This window comes from Myodes glareolus, chromosome 17 (assembly GCF_982192425.1).
Source record: "Myodes glareolus chromosome 17, mMyoGla1.1, whole genome shotgun sequence".
Lineage (NCBI taxonomy): Eukaryota > Metazoa > Chordata > Mammalia > Rodentia > Cricetidae > Myodes > Myodes glareolus.
The window spans coordinates 47,117,822-47,138,847 of record NC_142042.1 but is presented as its reverse complement, the minus strand read 5'-3'; the positions used below and the strand labels follow the sequence as shown (position 1 = coordinate 47,138,847).

General features: G+C 36.8%; 1 protein-coding gene across 3 annotated transcripts in view; it reads left to right on the top strand.

Annotated features, from left to right (window-relative positions):
* Vav3 (vav guanine nucleotide exchange factor 3) overlaps window positions 1-21,026 on the top strand; it is a 316,005-nt gene that overhangs the window by 270,848 nt on the left and 24,131 nt on the right. For all 3 annotated transcript variants that reach the window (XM_048443543.3, XM_048443541.3, XM_085677808.2), the window contains exons 21-24: window positions 4,925-4,990; window positions 10,282-10,316; window positions 16,181-16,297; window positions 16,853-16,940. In XM_048443543.3, the coding sequence (XP_048299500.3) occupies window positions 4,925-4,990; window positions 10,282-10,316; window positions 16,181-16,297; window positions 16,853-16,940 (306 nt within the window). The remainder of the gene's footprint in view (window positions 1-4,924; window positions 4,991-10,281; window positions 10,317-16,180; window positions 16,298-16,852; window positions 16,941-21,026) is intronic.

Genomic DNA, 21,026 nt, shown 5'->3' with positions numbered 1-21,026 from the left:
AAACTATTCCTTCATGAGTTTGCTGTGATGTAAAAGCCTATCAAAATCTATGAAAATATAACAGAGGTTAATAGGTAAAATGGCATTATCGAATGACCCTTGAAGTGGTCATGTCTGTTCATTTCTATTCCCCATGTGCCTAGCCCAGTGCATTGTACACAGTGAAACATCAAACTCTTCCTCAAAGTGCTGATTCTGTTCCCAGGAGAAAATAATTCCTTTTAAAATGCCTAATGTTTCATGAACATTTATCACATGAAGCTAATGCTTAGAGCATTCTCTCTGTGCTTACTTCTGACTAGAATTTTAAGAAATCATACTTTTTGTTGACCATGGTTAGGGAAAATCATTTCTTTGGGTCCTTTTGAGCCTGGAATAATTTGGGGGGTGGGGGCTACACAGCTTTTCTCCAAGTAGGATATTTTCCAAAATGTAGCTGAACCTTGCTCTTCTTTGCAGGGTTTGTGTTGAGCAACTGCTTGCAATCTGGCTCACCTATGTGCTGGCTGGATGGGTCAGGATTGCATTTCGTACATCTTACCCAGTAAGAGCTGAGAGGAAAACTTCATAATATAAGTAATCATAACCAGAGCACCCTTTCTTGTTGGTGAAATACAGAAATCCTGCTATAGACATTTCTTAGATTTATCAGGGAGACTACTCTGCTGTCGCACTTACAATTGGAGAAATATAGCTTCTGACTTTTTAGTAGTTTTTTTCCCCTTAGTATACATTTTACAACTTTTGATTTTAAGTAATTCTTTTTTTCCCACTTCTGTCAACCAAAATTCCAGAGATAGAGCAAAGAGAAACAGTTCCATATGAATTAGAGAATCTGTTGAATCTAATTGTGGATTTTGTCAAATATTGTCGTGACTCAACGCAATGATCAGCCTACATAAACTAAAATCAAGTATGATTTCAAAGGTGGGGCCCAAGGATGAAGTTTGGGAAAGTTCCGCAGAGCTGTCAGAGTTGCTCCTTATGTAGAAGTGAACAGTGTCCGAAATAGTAATTTTAAGTCTTCGTTTCACTGCATGAGCGTTTAGAATTCATACACTAGCCAAGTTTAAATATCCTATCCTTTTTCAACCTGAAATTACAAAGTAAGCAGCTTTCATTTCGTTTCATTCTTGTGTGTGTGTCCTTGTAGTCTTTGGGATTCTTCACTGTAACTGTTCAGTACTTAACTATACACAATGGTGTTTGACAACTGTCAGTGTACATTGGCAGGGAAATAGCTACCTTCCTTCCTGTTTAGGAGTTAGGAAATGAGGAAGGATTATGTTTGCTTAAAGGAAAACCTATGTGTAAGACAATGGACTCTCCAGAACATAGTTTGCCCATTGAAATGAAAGGGATATTGAAAGCCCATGTTATTTGTGACAGTTCATTTGTCTGGATGCAAGGGGAATGATGGAGTTACGTATAGATTTAGGCATTTGTATTTAATAGCAGGTGACTGGTCAATCTGCAGTAAAATTTTAAAAGAATAATTTGAGAATAATGGGAAAACAATGTTATGAATGCAAGAGAAAATGACTACTCAGCATCTTCAAAAGACTTCCATACATATTAATTCCTCCATCCTTAAAACAACCTGATGAGGCATTTATGGGCGATCTTGTCATTATTATTGCTTACCTCTGTGACTTGCCTGTGGTTGCGCAGCTTTTTATAGCAGACTAAGAAACAGAGCAAGCTACCCTGGTGCTCCTTTCCCGTGACACTCCCTCTAAATGCATTCATAGAGCTAGCAGGGACATGTGTCTCACAGAATGGGACATTTATAATACGGCCACAGCTGTAACCATGAATCATTCTTTAATAAATGCCCACTTCGGACTGTTCTTCTTACTGGTCACCTCCCGTTATTGGACCATTTGTTTTATTACTTGTCTTTACAAAGCTCATCAGAATGATTTAAAGAAATAAGTGTTCCCATCTATTCTATTTACCCATCCAGTCTACTTAGTAGCTACCTACCTGTCAACCAATAAACTAAGTCTTATGTTTATTCATCTATATTCCAATAATTCATGGTTTTGCTCTGTGCTCTCCTCTCCTAGTGGCCAAGCCGTTTATTTCTGATAGTGGAGACATAACTGGGCAAGGTGGAAGTTGCTCTGGCAACTAGCCATGTGAGATAAACTGCTCGCTAACCTCACACAGCACTGCCATGCATATGTTCTGAGTGTTTAGGGCACTGTAATGGGGGAGAATTCCCCACCTTTCATGAATAACCATGAATTTAGCCTTTTTACATTTGGCTTTCCAAATCTGTTTCAAATCATCCCCAGCTCTTTCAGGAGTGCATTAATGCTCCTATCCGGAGAGTATTAGGGGGATAAATGAGCCACAGGGAAGAGTTATCATATTTTTCTTAAAGCAATTTGTTCCTTTTTTTTTCTCACAAAGTTAGAAGCCAAGCAATTTACGATTAAGATTTTTGGAGGACATCCTCCGTCATGTAAGCCTTTCTTGTCTGTGGTTTTAAAAATGCAGTCTTCACTCTGGCATCCTGACATGCATTAATGTGTTTCTCCCTCCAGGTAGATTACAGGTTTATTTCTACTGGCTAATGTAAAGTAGTTCAAATTCATTATGATCCACTGTAGAGTCTTTTGAAGAAAAGCGAGGACTAGTTAAAGCCTAAGGTCAGTTACAAGTAAGTAAGTGCCTGACTATGCATTTGTATTTGTGATATTCAGGAATAGCAGAGAAAGTTATCAATAATTTTAGTTTAATATATTTTCTACAGAAAGCAGTCTGATTTTCAGAAAAGGGGCATTATTATTATAATTTAATATTTTCTCTGTGTGTGCTTTAATTTATTTAATGGGTCATAAAGTTGCCTCTATTCTCACCATATGCAATTTATGACCTATTTTCTCAGGTCCTTTCCAAACAAAGTATTTCATAAAGAGACTCAGACCTGTAATGTTAAATTTACAAAAGGCCCATCACATGATGCAAGATTCCCTGCAGAATAAATGCACACAAAGATAGCATATGACATATCAGGTGACACATTGTACGAAACAGGAATGTTTTCTAGTTGACCTTGAACATGTTAATGGACTCATAGAACAAGTATCAGATAGAAAAATACCTAACAGATTATTCACTATGTCTAGCATTTATAATAGACATAAAATAGATAACAAACTGATTGTTTACCCAGAATAAAATGCTCATATAAGAATAAAAAAAGAAAATTCAGATATATGTCTTTTTATCAAGGTTAGAAAAACCCTCATAGATAGATCTAATGTGGATGTATAGCTTGAAGAATGCTTTATGTAACAGATGAGTGAGCTGGTCCTATGAACATTGGCAAAGGAGCAGACTATAAGTATGAAGAGGCTTTATTTTAGTTTTGTGCTGAAGAAATGTGTGGTAGGATATTGACCATCATTTACTCTTACAAAAAAGAAAACCCTGCTTCTCCTTTGTCCTGAATTCTGTAGATTGAGACCTTTCATGTTGATCTAGTAAAGAATGGAAGTTGACTAATATGGCTTAGATAACTAGTTATAAAGTTCTGCCCTTTTCCCTGCAGTATATATTTCTTTTAGTTCAATTCCAAACATATTCTTTTTATTTCTCTGAGAAATGTTACCCTCTAGTTTTTCTTCTGAGTTGTGTAAGGGTGTGCTTGCTTTCAGCATTGTGATGTACTTCTATATAAAAGTCTAGGTGATGATATATACCAAACAACATTTTTACTACTTACTTTTTCGTGTTGGGCTCCCATTAAGTCTAGGTGATGATGATATGTGTCAAACAACTTTCTTATTATCTGCTCTTTCATGTCAGGCACCCATCAAAGTTCCATCAAAGACTCAGTAAATACAGATAAAGAAAGAAGCACTTCATTCCAGTCTTAATTACCATGCTGCCACCCCTCCCTAGTTTCTGAATCTTCCTTTCTAAAGACTTCTTCCTCCTTGCTCATTGCATTAGTACCCACTTCCATCCTCTTTCTACATCGTCTCCCATCATAGGTCTCTTTCTATGTTACCCAGATCTTTCTCTGTGTGATTCATGTGACCTATTTGAATGAGTGATCTGATTAGTTCCTGCAGTACTAACTGACCTAGCTCCTCGTCTTTAACTCTCCCTGTATTCTCTGCTCAATTCTAGTTCACAGGTAAGTTCCACAAGTGGTAGTGTCTTTAATGCCTATGCTTCTCCTCTAGTTTCTCTCCTCATACCATGGTACCAATTCCCTAATGCCATTCTCATCTCCAAATTCAGTAGCAATTTTTCATGTTGGTTGAATTTAAAAGTATATAATACCTTTGGCACAACAGTATCATCAGTGATAAAATTTAGATGTCATAGAGGGGCTCCAGCTACCTTTCTGGTTTTGTTTTCCACCATTCTCTTTGGTGAGCCTTATCCTTGCACAAAGAGGTTGTATGGGGTTTGAGTTAAAACTCATAAGTTTGAATTCTGCGTCTGGTATCTGTCATTGCTATGACTGCAGGGAAATCCTCTGCTTTCTCTATGCCTCACTTCTCTCTTCTACAAAACTGAGGGTAGTAAGTGACTCTACCATAAAAGACTATTGCAAGAATTAATGAAAACTCAGATATTAAATGCAGTAATAATTTTGTAATTACCAAACCTTATTAGGCTTCCCTTGCATATAAGATTGAGAGATATAAAGATCTCACAGTTTAATGGTTTGTTAACAAATGAGTGGATTGTTTTATAACCATAACCTGAAACCACATGGAAAGTTCAACAGTGATGGAAAATGTATCTGCTTTTGCTTCCTCTTCTGGGCCCATGAGTTAATGCTGAGTACTAAATACAATATGTAAATAACCTGAAGATCCCAAGTTGAACAACACTGTATAAACAACAATATGCAATACCATTTTGTTCTCAGTGGTATTTTCTTTTTCCAATTTAGGGACGAAATTTAGCTTCAGGAGAGGTTGGATTTTTCCCAAGTGATGCTGTCAAACCATCTCCATGTGTAAGTTCTTATATTTACCTTCCTTCTCATCTTATTTTGCTTTGATGCTGTGATTAACTGTGCAAGAAGGTGCAAAGGATAGTGACTGCCTAGATTCTCAACAATTTTATCTATATTTTAATAGGGCAGGTCTTGCATGAATATAACCCCACAGATTATACTTTAATCTGTGCCAAAAAGTATTTCAAATCTTAAGAAAAGATATGCAGGATGGGAATATAGCATAATTTACAAAAATGTTTAAGGGTTCCTAGGAGAAGTAACCCAAGGTCACAGAGTGGATGTGCTGGGAAGGTTTTCTTTTCTCTGGGCATCAGTGGTCTAGTTTAACTTATTTCTGGTCACTCGAGTGACAAGAAGTACTTACACTTTAGCTGGTGTCTTTAAAGGGATGATAGAGAGTAAAAAGTTTACAAATTCTTCAACCAGGGCTCTGACTACTCTGCCTATGCTTTAGAATGTCCTTTCCTATTTATTTAATATCATAATGAAATTTTCTGAAAATAGATAAAAGGGAAATGAATGACTATTATTCAAATAATATGGGTGACTATAATGTAAATGCACTTTCTCATGCCATGTGTTGTTGATTCATTTCTATATGGGGTGGAGTTATTTTAACGTCATAATTTTCCCCACAATCTTAAAGTTTGTGAATGCAAAGTAATGAAATTTCTTTACTAACGTGATGCATATGATTACTTGAGGGGAAAATGCCCTCAAAATTCTCAAATAATCTTTCTTGTTATATTTTGTATCTCTCAACTGCACATTCTTTTTGATATTGCAAGTGTAATATCTGTCACCTTTAATTTAAGGATGTAATCTTACACCATTTATTCAAGCTTAATTATTTTTGAAAAGGAAAGGGAATTTTACAAAAGGATTTGCTGTTCTATTTGTTATGATAGATAGGTTCATTCTCACAGGTACAAACATAAGCAATCATATTTACAGAACAGTTAATAGCAAGAGATTTTTAATATTCAGACATTTGGGAACCTGAATAAGCATTTAATATTTTCTGTTTACATCTTGTATGAGTTTTAGAAATTTTGCTTTAAAGATAGCCTGGCATAAAAACACATTCAAATTTGTTGAATGGATGTGCACAGGATAAAACAGCAAATTTGGATGCCTCAATGCACATAGGTAATTAGTGAATGAAATCAGTTTATAGAATCTACTGTAACTGCCTCGAAGGAAAACAGTACTCAGATATTTGAAGATACTGGAGTAGTACACTAGCACATAACCAGGAACAAAACAACCAGGTAAATATCAATGCTTCTATAGCTTCAAGTTAACAGGTGGCTACTAAAGTGAACTACTGATGTAATGAAATTATATACTTATTTCTTTAGCTATAGGGCAAGCCGAATGAAAGGAAGGAGACAGGTTAAAGAGGGGAAAGCCTTGCATGAGCTCGAAAACCGCATCCCTTTGTTTATGTTGATTATCAGGAGTCCCTGAGTAGTGCTGTGAATTCCATTCAGGGCTTAAAATTTATTTATCTCAGTGTGTTGTTCCTGTGTCTTCAGAAGTTTTGAAACATTCTAGTGGGACCCTCCAGGGTGGTCCACTAAAGATTGTAGAGAGCTGAGGTGGTTAATTTATGACAGCAGAGTGATTGGAGACAGAGGTGGGGCTATAACACCGTGCATAGTTGGATAAATGTGAATCTGGTGGTTGTCAGGGTGTGTTCCAATAAAACGCCACCTGACAAAGGAGAAACTTCTGTTGGTCTTCACTCTGGGAGAGATAAAGGAAAAGCAAGGTATGCCCAAGAAATTGCGAGCATGAGAGACTGATCCCTTAAAGATTCCTAAACATCAGTGTAGAAGTCATTCATATATAGGGCCAGAATTCATACTGTCTTATGACTTAAATCATCCTTAAAAGAAATATAATTTTAAAATGGCTCGACATCAGTTGGTCCCCAAGTAAAAATACATATTCTATCGGTCTTAGCCTCTTCACAGATAGCAACCTCCTGTGGTTTGTTCCAGATAAAGTTCCAGGGGATATAAATTTACCATTTGGAATCATCTAATCGACAAGGAAACAGACCACCTTAGGCTAGGGTTAGCAGACACAAAACGTAGAGTTAGACTCATGAAGCAAATACAGGATACGATACTTAAATAAAAAATTCTATATTTGATGTTACTAAAAAGGAGATAAAAGGAGATTACAACACTTTATGATTGTCTGGGCTTCTCAATAAGAGATTCGGATCTAATAATTGAAGGGAAGGCCTTAATGGGTGCATTAGATGGCTTCTCAGACATGGGTGAGTAGAAAATTGGAAGAGAAATCTGAAGAAGTTTCTCAAATGAGTTCAGAGAGATTAGGCAATGGAAACTGTAAGAGAGGATGAAATAAGATTCAAATGTATCAAATAGAAGAGACTAAAGATAATTCTAAAAAAGCAATATTCAAATAAGTCATGGCCAAGAGCTTTACAGAATTTGTGATAAAACTAATTTTAAAAATAAAGATGAGTAATTGAAATTAATCAGCAGCTAGATGTATTTTAATGAAACTTCAGGATATTAAAGATGGCATTAAGTCCAACCTGCGAGAAAAGACAAATGCCTATGAAAAGCATTGGCAATTGGATTCCAAACTAACAGCAGCAATAATAGAAGTACACACGTCTACTAATAGTCAGGGGCGATCTTCCATTTTGCTAGTTCCCAGGTAACTAATTTAATAGAAAAAAAACATTAACTACTAAATAGTAATTAAACCTGTCTGAGCCGGCTAATTAGCAAAAAGATTGACATGTGGAAATGGGCGTGCTGTTGAGTTTCCTGGTTTGAATACAGGCATGGGGTTATAGCATTCTGCGTAGCCAAACTTCAGATAGAAACCGTATAGTTCTCTGCCTTGAAGAACTGGAGTATGGAGGGTGAAGCACCACAGTATACGATGGGAGAAAGCATTAGAAGGGATGGAGTTATCAAGTTCTGTGTATAAACTCAAAATCTTTGATTGAGTAGTGAAGCCAGTGATTCCCTCAGCTTGGGCAAAAAGAAGTTAAAAGAGAAATCCTCAACTGCTTACTACTGGAGACAATCTAAAGTTATAATTTAACTAGATTAACTTCCTGCTTTGAGACAAGAGACACCTGAAGCTTGAATGATAGCCTAGTATTTATAACATCAACACATAAAGAAGCAGAGGAACATAAACCACACTCAGAAATAAATTCTCATAACCATGTTCAGAACACAAAGTTAAATATGTCCATAATGAATGAGTAGATTGGGCACCTCAGCATAGAACTTGAAACGGTTACAAAAGAACTGGATGGAGACTCTAGAACATGAAAATGTGATATCTGAAACAAAAAATTAGTATGTTCAAAGTTTTGCAAGAAAATCACTGTTGATTTAGAAATTTAAGGCCTGCTTCCTAGTTTTACTGAGGAAAAAAACACTGAGAAAGTTCATTTCTAAGTGCCCCATTTAATTTTAAAAAGCACACTTTTGGGTAGGAAGGATATGCCGTACATACACATATTCCCAATAAGTTATCTAGGATCTTTACTTGTCCGTAGTAGAAATTTAACAATGTAAGGCATCAATGATGACGGCTGATAATGACATTGGAGGACTATAGGAAGCATATACTAAAAGGATAAAAGGGGGTCGGGTGGTAGAGAGGAAGGAGGGGGAACTGGGATTGGTATGTAAAAAATAAATAAGTAAATAAAAGTTTTGAAAAATGAAAGGTATCCAGAAGTGATCTATAGCCTTAAGTGTGACACAATAAAGTTTTTGTCAAACAAAGTCCTGAAGTATACCCAAGAGAAGTTAGGACGAGCATGAGAGATGGGAAAATATAGCATCCTGTCCTAGTTATAGGGATTTGAGATGGTTATATTTTTGTTTAGTTTTTAATTGCCGATGTGATACTACCTATAGTAATCTGGAAAGAGAGACCATCAATAAGAAATTGCTCCTATAAAATTGGCCTGTGCTCATGTGTGTGAGATTGTCTTGATTGATAAGTGTGCAGGAGGGCCCAGTCCTCTGTGGGCCGCACCATCCCTAGGCAAGTGTATCTGGTCTGTATAAAAAAAGCTGCCTAAGAATGAGCCAGAGAGCAAGCTAGCAAGCTAGCCTTGTTTCCTGCCTCAAGCTTCTGCCCTGAGCTTCTGTTTCGACTTTCCAAAAGTGATGAATTATAATGCGGACATACAAGTTAAATATGCATTCTTCCCTTTAGTGGCTTTTGGTTAGTGTTTTATTGCAGCCGCAGAAAAAAAAAATGGAACAGTGGTCAAGGACCCACATAGCAGAACAGACCCACAGAAGAGCCAAGGCTCCTCTAGGGAGCTATGGGATGGCCTCAGTTGTTTGGCTGTTGTGAAATTATATGTCACTCTTTACTTCTTGGATATCCATCCTTTTCCAGCCAAAGGAGAGACCGCAGGCAGAATGTGTGGGAGCTCTTACCTATTGATCTCTTCCCTCTTCCCAAACTCCCTGCATTGTAAAAGACCCAGGGACATCATGGGCTGTGTCTGTCAAAGACTTACTGATTCATGAAGGTTTTCAAAAACTCAAAACAGACTATCTATAGCCTACTTTTTCTTCAATAGCTTGGAAATAGCCACCCTTTCTGTGGTATGTGATTTGTTGGACATTTTCTGACTACTGGTATACATTCTTCGGCTTTTTCACTTTCTAGTCGTCATTAACAACTATAAGATTCTTGCTTCATTTGTACATAAAATGTAATATTTTCACCTGTGCAAGTCTCTATATGAAAAAGTAATGTGCGGATATTTCCTATGATATTTTAATGAATGAAATGTTTCCTTGTTGGAAGATTTTTAAAGCAGAGTTCAAAATTTTTGCAAAACAGCATCTAAATCCAGTGTGTACTGTTTATTTCTCATCTTCTTTTTTTTCTTCGTCTTGGGGAAGGGAAGTACTATTTGCCTTTCTTAATAACATTTTCATTTTATTTTTTTTATGTTGGATTAAACTGTCTTGTAGTGAATATTGAAAGTTTCTAATTCATATTATTCTGCCATCTTTTCCCTTGAAGGTATAGTATAAAAATGCATGAAAGAATGAAATAAAGCAAAATGAATTATTTTCTACTCATCTGACATATACTATGACTCATTCTGTGTAAACTAGCTTGCGAATAGTTTCCAGGACTGTGCTACTTAAGGGTTTTATAGAGCAGAGTCAGCTGAACCGAATGAATGATTGATTTCTGAAAGCTACCCTTAAGTAAACTTAATCTATTTTTGCCTTTTTATGTCCTAGGTACCTAAACCAGTAGATTATTCTTGCCAACCCTGGTAAGTATTAAAAAATGTTTATATTACTAAGTTGAAATACCATACTCCTAACTCGAGGACGCCTTAAATGTGTGGTTGTAAACCATGCTCCATTTACACTTGTCCTTGCTAAAGGTTTTCATGTGAAGCAAAACACCATAATGAATCTGCATATTGCTGGCCAATCTGTATCATGATTGAATAGTGGTGTCTCTCTGTGTGTACATGTGAATGCACACAAGCATAAATGTCTGTAACAGCCATAGAAAGAAATGGGATACATCCTGGTGTATGTCATATTTTGAAAAGAGAAATCTCATGAAGCAAAGAAGAAAAAAAAGATTATCTAAAACTAAGAACCACCTCAAAAGGATAGTATCTAAAATTGTGGTTTCTAGTGTAGAATAGGGAACTAAGATGGCCCATGTCTGATTTGGGTTTTGTGTGACATCTTTACCTGGGAAGATGTCCACACACGGCTGTCAACTCATCACAGACAGGGAGGTCGTAGCAGGCCAGAGGAATGGCTGCACAAGTGTCTGTCTCGGTGACCTAATGAGTTGTTTTACTGGCATTTCAGACAGGGTTCACAAGGAATGGGAATGACCACTTACAAAAGCGCCAACCTTGGGCCAGCTTAGCAGTCTAGTAATTTCTTCTCCGCAGTTCAGCTATCTGATCTCCCTCGCCCAGCATCTGTGAACTCCCACTTAGACTGGTAGAAAGGGGCCCTTGAGAAAATTCCAAGGTTCTGTTCCCCCAGAAATGTGACCTTTAGTTTACCTCATGAGCCTCATGAGCCTCTCTCCCCCTCCTGGAGGGAATGTTCCAACAAGGAGAAACAGGCATTTAACAGGTCCAGATGGAGCATATTTACCACCGAGATGCTGGTAGCAGAATCAAAGATGGCAAAGGTTGTTATTTTTCAAGTATTTTCAACTTTAAAACTACATGTAGGGAGAAGAGGAGGGAGGGGAAACCATAACCAAGATGAAAAAATAATTAATTAATTAAAAAACTTCATGTAAAAAGAATAGCTGCGACTTCATTATGTCATAAGTAATATGTGTACAGTGTTTTATAAGCACTTTTCACTTTAAGTATTTTATTTCACTATTGACAGTGTAAACCATTTTGCATTTCTATATGTCCTATAACAAAAAATTGCCCCAAATTCCTATGTGGAAGATATTATTGTCATTATTATCATTGAGGGAGAAAAATGGGGCGTGGTATTTCAGCAGCTATTGGCTGACGGAGCGGAAGTCGCTCCCTGCTGCACTGTGGGCTCGTATTTCAGCGACTATTGGTTGAGGCAGCGGAAGTTACTCCCACAACAGGATAAAGGCCATGGCACCAGTGTGAGGTAGCCTCAAGACTCTCGGTGGTGCCCTTTGTACCTTGCTATCAAAGTATCAAAATACAAAACCTGAGCTTTTGCTGGGTTGTATGTGTTTCCCTGGATTTGTGTTTGACATTTCTGAAAATGAATGACTCTCTTTTCTTTTCGTTGATATTTGTTTCTGCTCCCAGATATGTATATATGTATGTATGTATGTATGTGTGTATGTGTGTGTATATACATATCTATGGATGTAGTATCTTGAGGTTATATAGCACTAGTTCAGTGTGCAAATGTGGATAGCTCCTCAATATGTACTATATATGATGTATATCTATTTCCGACTACTTGGTTGTATAAGGAATTTGTAGAGAGGGCCAGGAAACGTTTCAGTGTGTGGCATTATCCTCAACCCTCTCGCTGACTCTCAGCACCTACGTTTGCCTCCCTTGCCGTTACCTGCAGTTTCTGCTGCCCTCTTCATGGCCTCAGCACTGAGCTTGCCAAAGAAATTGGATCAAATTGGGAATCTTGGATACATTTTCACATCGCGGAGGACAGTTTCCAAATTTTGTTACTGTGGAATCTAAAAGCATATTAATGACAGAAATAATTTTTTTCATACCACTAGATTTTATGGCTAAAAGGTTGATCATTTTAGAGATAAATACTAATGTCTCCAACTACATGGATTTTATTAAATAACTCAGGCAGTTAACTGAGAACTGTAGAGGCACAAGAGGGTGGGCAGGTTTGTACATGGTTTTTCTTTTTTCAATGTACTCTTGCCAAAATGTAAAATTCTGTTGGAAGTATGACCAGGTAGAATAGCAACACTCCTAATGATTAAAAAAAAAAAGATCAAGGACAATGGTACTGGGTCTTGTTTCGTCTGCATGGACTGGCTTTTTGGGATCCTGGCCTGTTTGGATGCTCACCTTCCTGGACCTGGAGGGAGGGGGGAGGAACTTGGACTTCCCACAGGGCAGGAAACCCTGACTGCTCTTGGGACTGGAGAGGGAGGAGGAGAGGGAGTGAGGGGAGCAGGAGGGTATTGGGAGGAGGGGAGGAAGTGGAAATTTTTATAAATAAATAAATAAGTAAATTTAAAAAAAAATCAAGGTGCCAAGACAAAGGAAACACCTTAAATATAGGAATTAATAAAGACATTTCAGAGTAAAAGCTTTCAATTACATTTTCTTCTTGAGCAACCTAGGTAGTTCATTACAATTAAGTAAATGGTTTCATGTGAAATTTCTTCAACTTGGGAATAATTACCAACTACTCACGAAAACTTAGAGTTTTAAGAATATGAGACACAACAGCATCCATTTATATTATCCGTTAATTATTTTCATCTGAAAAGAAGGTTGATCCAGCCAAGTAAATATTGCGTTTATAAACCATGAAATAAAATAGGAAAGCAACAAGACTCTCTTCAATAACCCATGCTTTATGCATGGAATGTTTGAAATGCTGGGGTGAAGTCTGGAGTTGAAGACAGGGGAGCTCCTTGGAAGTTGGAATGTGGTAGATGCCAAGGCCCCTATTGCTTTTTCCCAGTGTCAGATTACCTGCCTTTTAACACTGCCAGGAGACAGTGTTGTTAGGTGTATTACATGGGAAAACAGAACCACACAGGGTTTTGACTTGGAAAAGCCAAGCCTAACAGAGGCTGGGGAGATGCCAAACCTGAAAACACTTATATTAAGCAAAGTCTTCATATCCTAGGTGAGAACCCTATTTCCTTCATATAGCTTAGATCTGGCACAAGAACAGTTTCTCATGTGCTGTGCCCCTTCCTTCAGTGCAGAAATGAGTTTGGAGAACTCTAAAGAATGTGAATAAACTCAGTAAGAAATCCAACCCCTTAACATTTGGATGTTTCCCAGTCCAATTATCAAATTTTTGCCAAATTAGCAGACTTCTACACAGTGGTGTACTTTTGGACCTGTACACACAGAGTCCTCAGTTGTTCCTAGATTTAGCTTCCTTATGTATGAATATGTGATGAAGAGAAACCTTACATTTGAGGAAAAATTTGGATTACGTGTATGATAAGTGTTTTGTAAGAGGGATGATTTGAAAATGGGAAGCTTTACTAAATTAAGTGGCATAAGAACTTGGGAAAACATTGAAAGAATTTCAGAAACATCAAAGGAAAAAGGTAAGATGCAAGTAATATTTTAAAAATTAGATAATTAGCATGAATTCTTGATAGTATTCAACTTATAAGAACTCCAGAAAGAAAAAAAATGCTTAAGGGCATCAATTACTAAAGAAATAATACAAAATTTCCAGAGCTGAATGCCTTGTCTACAATTTGGGGATGCTGCTGAAAGCATAGGAAAGTACATTATCGTTAACATTTTCTCCTATAGGAAACAAAGAACCCGAAAGTTCTCAAGGGAAGGCATATCAGGGCACATCCCATGAGTCAGAAATTAGAGGGAAATTAATTGGATACCAAAAGGTAAAGATCTAATGCCATTAATATTTAAGAGGCAAAATCATTTCTCACTTGGAATTTCGTTCCAACCAAGCTACGAATTAAGTGTAAAATGGATTAAAATGAAGTACTTCCATAAATGCTTGGCTTCAAAGTATTGCATCCGAGACTATTCATAGGAAATCCAAGGATGAATTTTTAATCCAAGGCAAAGGAAAATGCAGTATCCAGGAATGAAGCAACAGGCTTAGAGGGCAGGAAGAATCAGTTAGTTTAAGAGAGTCAGGGACTCAGAAGCCATTGGGTTAAGACTGAGAATGTTGCAAGTAGAGTATATAACATTGAAAATGTACTATCAGGGAGTTTATGTCAAAAATTTGGAAAGAACTGTAATGGATATAAAACAACCTAAACCAACAAACTTTTGTGCTTACTTTTTTACAAGTCAAACATTTTTAACTATTACCCTGCTCAAAATGGGTCCGATGATGGCTTGAGTTCACAGAAGTTATAGGAAGACAATAATCTATCACAGAGTAGGCATATGTCAGGAGAAACGTGACTTTCCTTCCTTATGTTTAGAGTTATAAGTTAGTGAGTTTTAGTAGAAACACGATTATTTAAAATATCTATATAGAAACAAGGAAAAAACAGGTTAAATATTTGACCCAGGACTTGGAGTAGAATGCCCATATGATAGACTACTGCTTTTCACTGTAGTACAGATTACTTTTTCAAACTGTATTTTAATTATATTAGCACAAATTGTATATATACATATGCTTGTATATATACACATATATCAATTTGTGGTGCTAGCCAGGGCAATAAGGATGCGGTAATCATAATGATTGAGTGAGGGTTGCATGTGCAGGACAACTCTTTAGATAGATAGACCGGATGACTCTTTAAACATGAACGACAAGATCAATTGTGTTGGAAGAAGTGTGTGTTTGCACAGTCAGAAGGAAACAGGCAATCCATAGATACAGAAGGCTGGAGAGTAGAGATGCAGGGATTGGAAGAGATAAGGCTCATGAGGTAAGCATGAAGCAGACTGTATTAGATCCTAATAGGTCATAGGTTATCATAACTGCCTTAAAAAAAATGTGCCATTGGTACACAATGCCATTAACTCCCTTTTACAATTGGTGTCTGATTGCCTGCACTAGATTCCACAAACTTTTCTTAAATGTCTTCTGTGTACATTTTCAATAAATGGTGTAGATTAAAGGCAGAAGTTTATGCTGAGTTTATGATTCAACATGTGAGTCAGATAATTTTCTGGACTGTTGTTCATGAATAGATTGAAAAAAACCAACCCAAATATAGTTACCTTTTAATTTCAATTGCTCTGGGTCTTTGATGTTCCTTGACACTCTCTGGTATGCTTACATTTGATACAAGGGGTCATACAAAAATAATTTAGCCCAGAGTTTTGGTATTTTACTATGATGGTTATTATTTTAATGGATTTTGGCTGTGTTTAAGGCCCATATAATCTAGGGAAACTTGAACTCTGGTTTTCAAAAAATATCTGTTTTTGAAAATAGTACCCTCATTATTGCTTGTTTCATTAGAAATTTGTTAGATTGTGAACTAATATAATTTATCCCACATTCAAATAGTAATTATTTTAAAATAGTTTAAATTATACCAGAGTCTTTTAAAAAATCATCAAAAGACATTTGATAATATACATAGAAAAGGTGAATTGTGTGTGTGTGTGTGTGTGTGTGTGTGTGTGTGGTGTGTCTGTCTGTCTGTCTGTCTGTCTGTGTCTTTTGCAGGGCCATGCCTCCCATAGTCTTCTTCCTATTTATTTCTACACTTCCCACAACTCTCCTAACCAGTCTTTCTGATCTAATAGCTTCTGATTCTTCCTTTGTGTTAGTCCCCTGTGTTTATTTTATATTTACTGGTGCTTACTGGGTCTTTAGGCACTCGTCTTTTTGCTGATGTGTTTAGCATACTAAAGAGGTTTTCCGAATTATCATTTAAAGAAATGTAATTAAAACCATGACATATACTTATATTTAGCCTCTCTTTTTCAGATACATTTTTCCAACTTTTTGTCTTCCCGTATTTTCCCAGGTATGCTGGACCAATGGAAAGATTGCAGGCAGAGACTGAACTCATTAACAGGGTGAATAGTACTTACCTTGTGAGGCACAGGACCAAGGAGTCTGGAGAATATGCAATTAGCATTAAGTAAGTAGGACAAGTGCTTTTGTAGAAATAGATTTCCTGTGTTCATAGTGGTGTAGGTCATGTGACACATGCAACCCTGAAGTTGAAAACCAAGGTTCTAATTGCAGTAGAAATAATGCAATTATCTCGACAGTTCTTTCATACTAGAAAATATCTGTGAGGAAAACAGTAATGGGTGTTATAGGCTGCTAATTGGCATAATAGATTTCTTTCATAGCATTATAATTTTTTGATTTGATGTACATGTATTTGTAGTAAATTCTAAGAATACAAATGGTTAGGTTTTTTCTTTTTTTGTACCCTCAAAGTGCACTTACTAAGTAAGCACAATGATTAGTCAAATCCAAATCTTCTCTCACTTCAGATATTGGTTGTATCTTCAACCCACCTAGTAAATACAGTTTGTTAATTAGCTGTCACCATTGTATTGGCATGAGTATATATTTTGTCTTCAGAATTAATTCCTATAACGTTATTGGGGCATGCCCTCTGGTAATTATTGATTTCTACTGATTAAAAACACATTTATATTCATAAGTTATTCATTGCCCACAGGTACAATAATGAAGCAAAACACATCAAGATTTTAACAAGAGATGGCTTTTTTCACATTGCAGAAAATAGAAAATTTAAAAGCTTAATGGTAAATATTGATTATTTCTTTTCAATCCGTGATTCCCCCTTTCTGCTGTTAAATCAGTTTAACTCTATAGTTTCTTAGCAATGTTGCCTATTGAAAATTATCTAAAGAGAATAATAGTGTAAGCTTTAGCAAACTCCTAACTTTCTATGTTGAAGAATGCCAATGATGCTTTACGTTGCTCATTTAAATGAGGTTTATAAGTTTTAGATAATATTTTAGAGTCTATGTTACTTATGGCTCTTAAAGCAATGGCCAGCTGAAGTATAGGTGTTTGTATAGGTGTTTGAGTGTGTTCTCTCAGTGACAAATGATAAACCTCAAATCATTGCTATGTCATTCCTCTTCTTATGCCCCCTGTCTCTTCATTCAGCTACTTTGTGTCATTATAAATTATGGGACAGAAAAGTTCTTACATTTAGGTGTATTTCATACAAAATGTAATATAAAGTCAATTTGAAATTTGTTTATATTTTCTGCTATTATAAATTGTCTGTGTAATGGTAGTCCTCATTCATTACATTAGATAAGCATTAGTAAGTTTATATTTTTGCCACATACAACAGTTGATATTACATAGAAATTTTATTTTGAAATGGAAACCATATATGGTACCTAGAATGTGTTTATTAATTCTTACAATTTATAAAAATCTAAATCATTTTATTTGTAGGTATGGTATGTGTATGTCATATAGATCATACATATATATCGTTATACACACACTGCCACCAGTAAAGAAATCTTATTTTCTTAAAAGTGGCTACAAATCTGTTTTTTCCTACTAAGGTAGTCTCTTACACTAATGAAGAATTTAGATAAACGACACGGGATACATTTGTAGTTGCTAAGATCTTTGATTAGCTTTGAGAGAGAAGGCTCATTGCTATAGCTATCAGCCAAATGATATATACCACACCTTTCAGGAATACAAATGAGTCAAAATGGGGCATAAGAAGGCTTACAAACTCAGCCAGCTTGAATGCCTTACTTAAGGATCATTTCAAGATAGAGATCAGTGCTTTCGAGAAATCGAAACATCTTGAGCTGAGAGAAGAGGAAATAGGAGGAAATCTATAGACATAAACGGCACGTTTGAAATTCAGAAGCAAAGGACAGGTAACATGGCCATGCCTTAAAAAAACGGAAACTCTTGTCAAATTGGTAACTAAGATGGAGGCATCGTCTCTGCTGGAGGTAACGTACATCTGTTGTACCCATCAGGCTGTGAGAGAGAGCAGAGAGCGAGCTTGACTGGAAGAGGTTCTTTATATAGTGAAAGCCTAGAGAGGATGTGGCCAGTTGGTGCACAGGGGATGAGTGACAGACGCAGCCCGACATGATGAAAGCATGCGCGGAAACTCCACAGCTCTGCAAGACATGCCTGCAGAGCTTCTTTGGGTGATAATGAGGCTTCTTCACGGTGTTGCAGTTTAGATGACACTTACGAAATGCCGCGGGGCCAATGATGACTGCTAGCTCTCCAGACTTTAAAAGTAGCAAAGGGAGCTCCCATCAGAGAAGACACGCAAGAAGGATGAAAGGAACGGCCATTGGAGGGGGTCAATCCGTTCCGCTCTGCGTCACTTGGTTCAACCCAAGGAAGTCCTTTAGCAGGGAATGTTAGAGATGATGAAAGCCAGAGCCACTATCATCAGCTGTAGATCTTATAAGGCCATGATTATACTAAAGTGAACGGACACTCCATTTTAAATAATCTGTAGCGAGACCATTAACATTTATTCATTCGTCTCCTGGAAAGGGAAGTAAGGGTACATGTCTCAGGGTTCATGTAAGTGTCACAGAATCTGTGTCCCAGTCACAAATGCCATCGTTAGGGACACATTCACGAGCCTATGTCATTTCCCTCCCTTCCTCCTTTCTTCCCTTCCTCCCTCTCTTCCTCTCTCCCTCCCTCTCTCCCTCCATCCCTTCCTTTCTTTCTCTTTCTTTTCTTCCACACCTCGAGACCTTTTATAGGGAAGCTCAGTCTATAATGGTTCCAAAGAGGTGCTTGAGAATTGACAGTAAAAGCAGTGAAACTAAAAAGAAAAGAAATCAGTTTAATGATATTTGCATAAAGAAAGAAAGGAAGATAAGAAACAGGAAACCTTCAGTTTAAGCAAGCCCTTTTGCCAGGTTTAGTAAGTAACTTCCAGTTGCCGATGAAGCTGCTGAGCTAGTTGGAGTTAGCTCTGCTTTTTGTTCATGTGTTGAATAAATTTATTTTGAATCTTTATTTTTAATTTTTGGAGATGTGTATTTAATAAATTCAATGAACAGATAGGCAGTGGTATTTAGGTATTGTAATATTTTTAAGTTAAATGTTTATTTAGAATAAAATTCTGTAACTTTTACTTTCAAAAGACAGACTTGAATTCTAAGAAAACAATTTAATAGAATAAGGAACGATATTTAAGGTAAACATCCCAACGAAGGGTATATAACCTTATTTTGAATCTTTATTTTAAGATACCTCAAAATAAAGTGACTCAGCTGATGTAAAATATCTCACAAGTTAGGAAATCTGCGTGTGCCAGGGAACTCAAGATAGTGATGCCCTATAGCCCTAAGCTGTGCAGTGTCTAGTGGATGCTTGCCAAGAAGAGGTGTTTAATGTGATTCCTTTGGAAGAAGAAAGGAAGCTCCAAGATGTAGGAGGTATCTTTAAAAAATAAGGGTCGTACAATCTGTAGCAGGTCCAGTTTATTGTGTTGGATTACAGTACACAGTTCCCATCCTGTAAATATTGGTGTGTAGATTTGAGCCATTCCCCGGGAGTAGTTTGGTATCACGCTATCTGTGTTACACTACGTTCTTCTGCATATGAATCACAGTATAGCGTGGAATGAAATATTTATCAGAAAGTATTCAAAACACAAGCAGACCCAAAAGCTTATTTTAAATTTGCTGGTGTCTCACAGAGACGGCTGCATTTGGTACTCGGGACCAGAACTTCTTCCCTTGGGTTTCAATAGCTTGGTTAATCATGCTCTTTGTTTTTCTTCGTCATTAAGTTCCAATCCTAAATGACTTTTGGATTCCAGATTACAAGGCATTAATTTTGTTCTGATTTTCATGTATGTCAGACAAGCCATGCCCAAATGCTGCTTGTAAGCCATCCCCATTGCCTGTTTCCTTGGTAATTGGAGTGACTGGCCCACACTCATTATTTCTGGGTTGGATTGTTGACACCGCTGTGTTGCCCGAGATAAGGGAAGCTTAGAGATTTCTTTTATTTAGAGTCAGTCTATTTGCTTGTTGTACCTGAAGGTCAATGACTACTAAAGCAGGGGTGGATTAGACTCAACTACGGAGAGTATAAAGCCAAGAATTGGAAAGGATCCACTGCTGTGCTCCTTAATTCTACTCAGGAGCATCTTAGGAAGATTTACCTGCCTAAGACTGTAAAAATGGGACTAAAATATTATCCATGCTTAGCCAGGTATTAAAGACTCTCTGCAGTGTACTAAACTGCCTGACCCTGGTTCTTAGACAAATCTGTTATTTTTCTTTCTTTCCTTCTGTAAAAATATTAAATGACTGAAAAATTCCTTTCTGTCAGCTCAATAATTTAATTGTTTATAGCCAACTTCACATTAATCTTAATTAATAATGATTTATAGCAAAATTTATACTCTCTCATCAAGTTAAATTGAAGTTCAAAGCTACTGAACTTCGATAGTCATTTCAGATTTGTACTTATATTGTCAAGCAAAACAGCACATCTTAATTGAAATGTAAAGACAAAAGACCAGCTCCTTGGTCTCATTGTCATCAGTGTTGCCATACGCAAACACTCAGTTTTCCTTAAGCTTCTTATTTCATTATCTAAAAGAGACTGGTTATATTTTTCACTCAGCACAGTTTAACTTCGGAGCTACTGTTGCCAAACCATGTCAAAAATCAGTGTACTTTATGTGCTGTATTCTCTCTCATATTGGTAGCCGTTTCCAAGACCCAGCTTCTAATTGGTGTTTTATTTTGTTTTCCCTTTGTTTTTAAAGGTTAGACACATCCCTTTGTTTAATCAAACACTCTCATTCTCTGGGCTCAAGGGGAAACACATACATACTCACATAGACACAC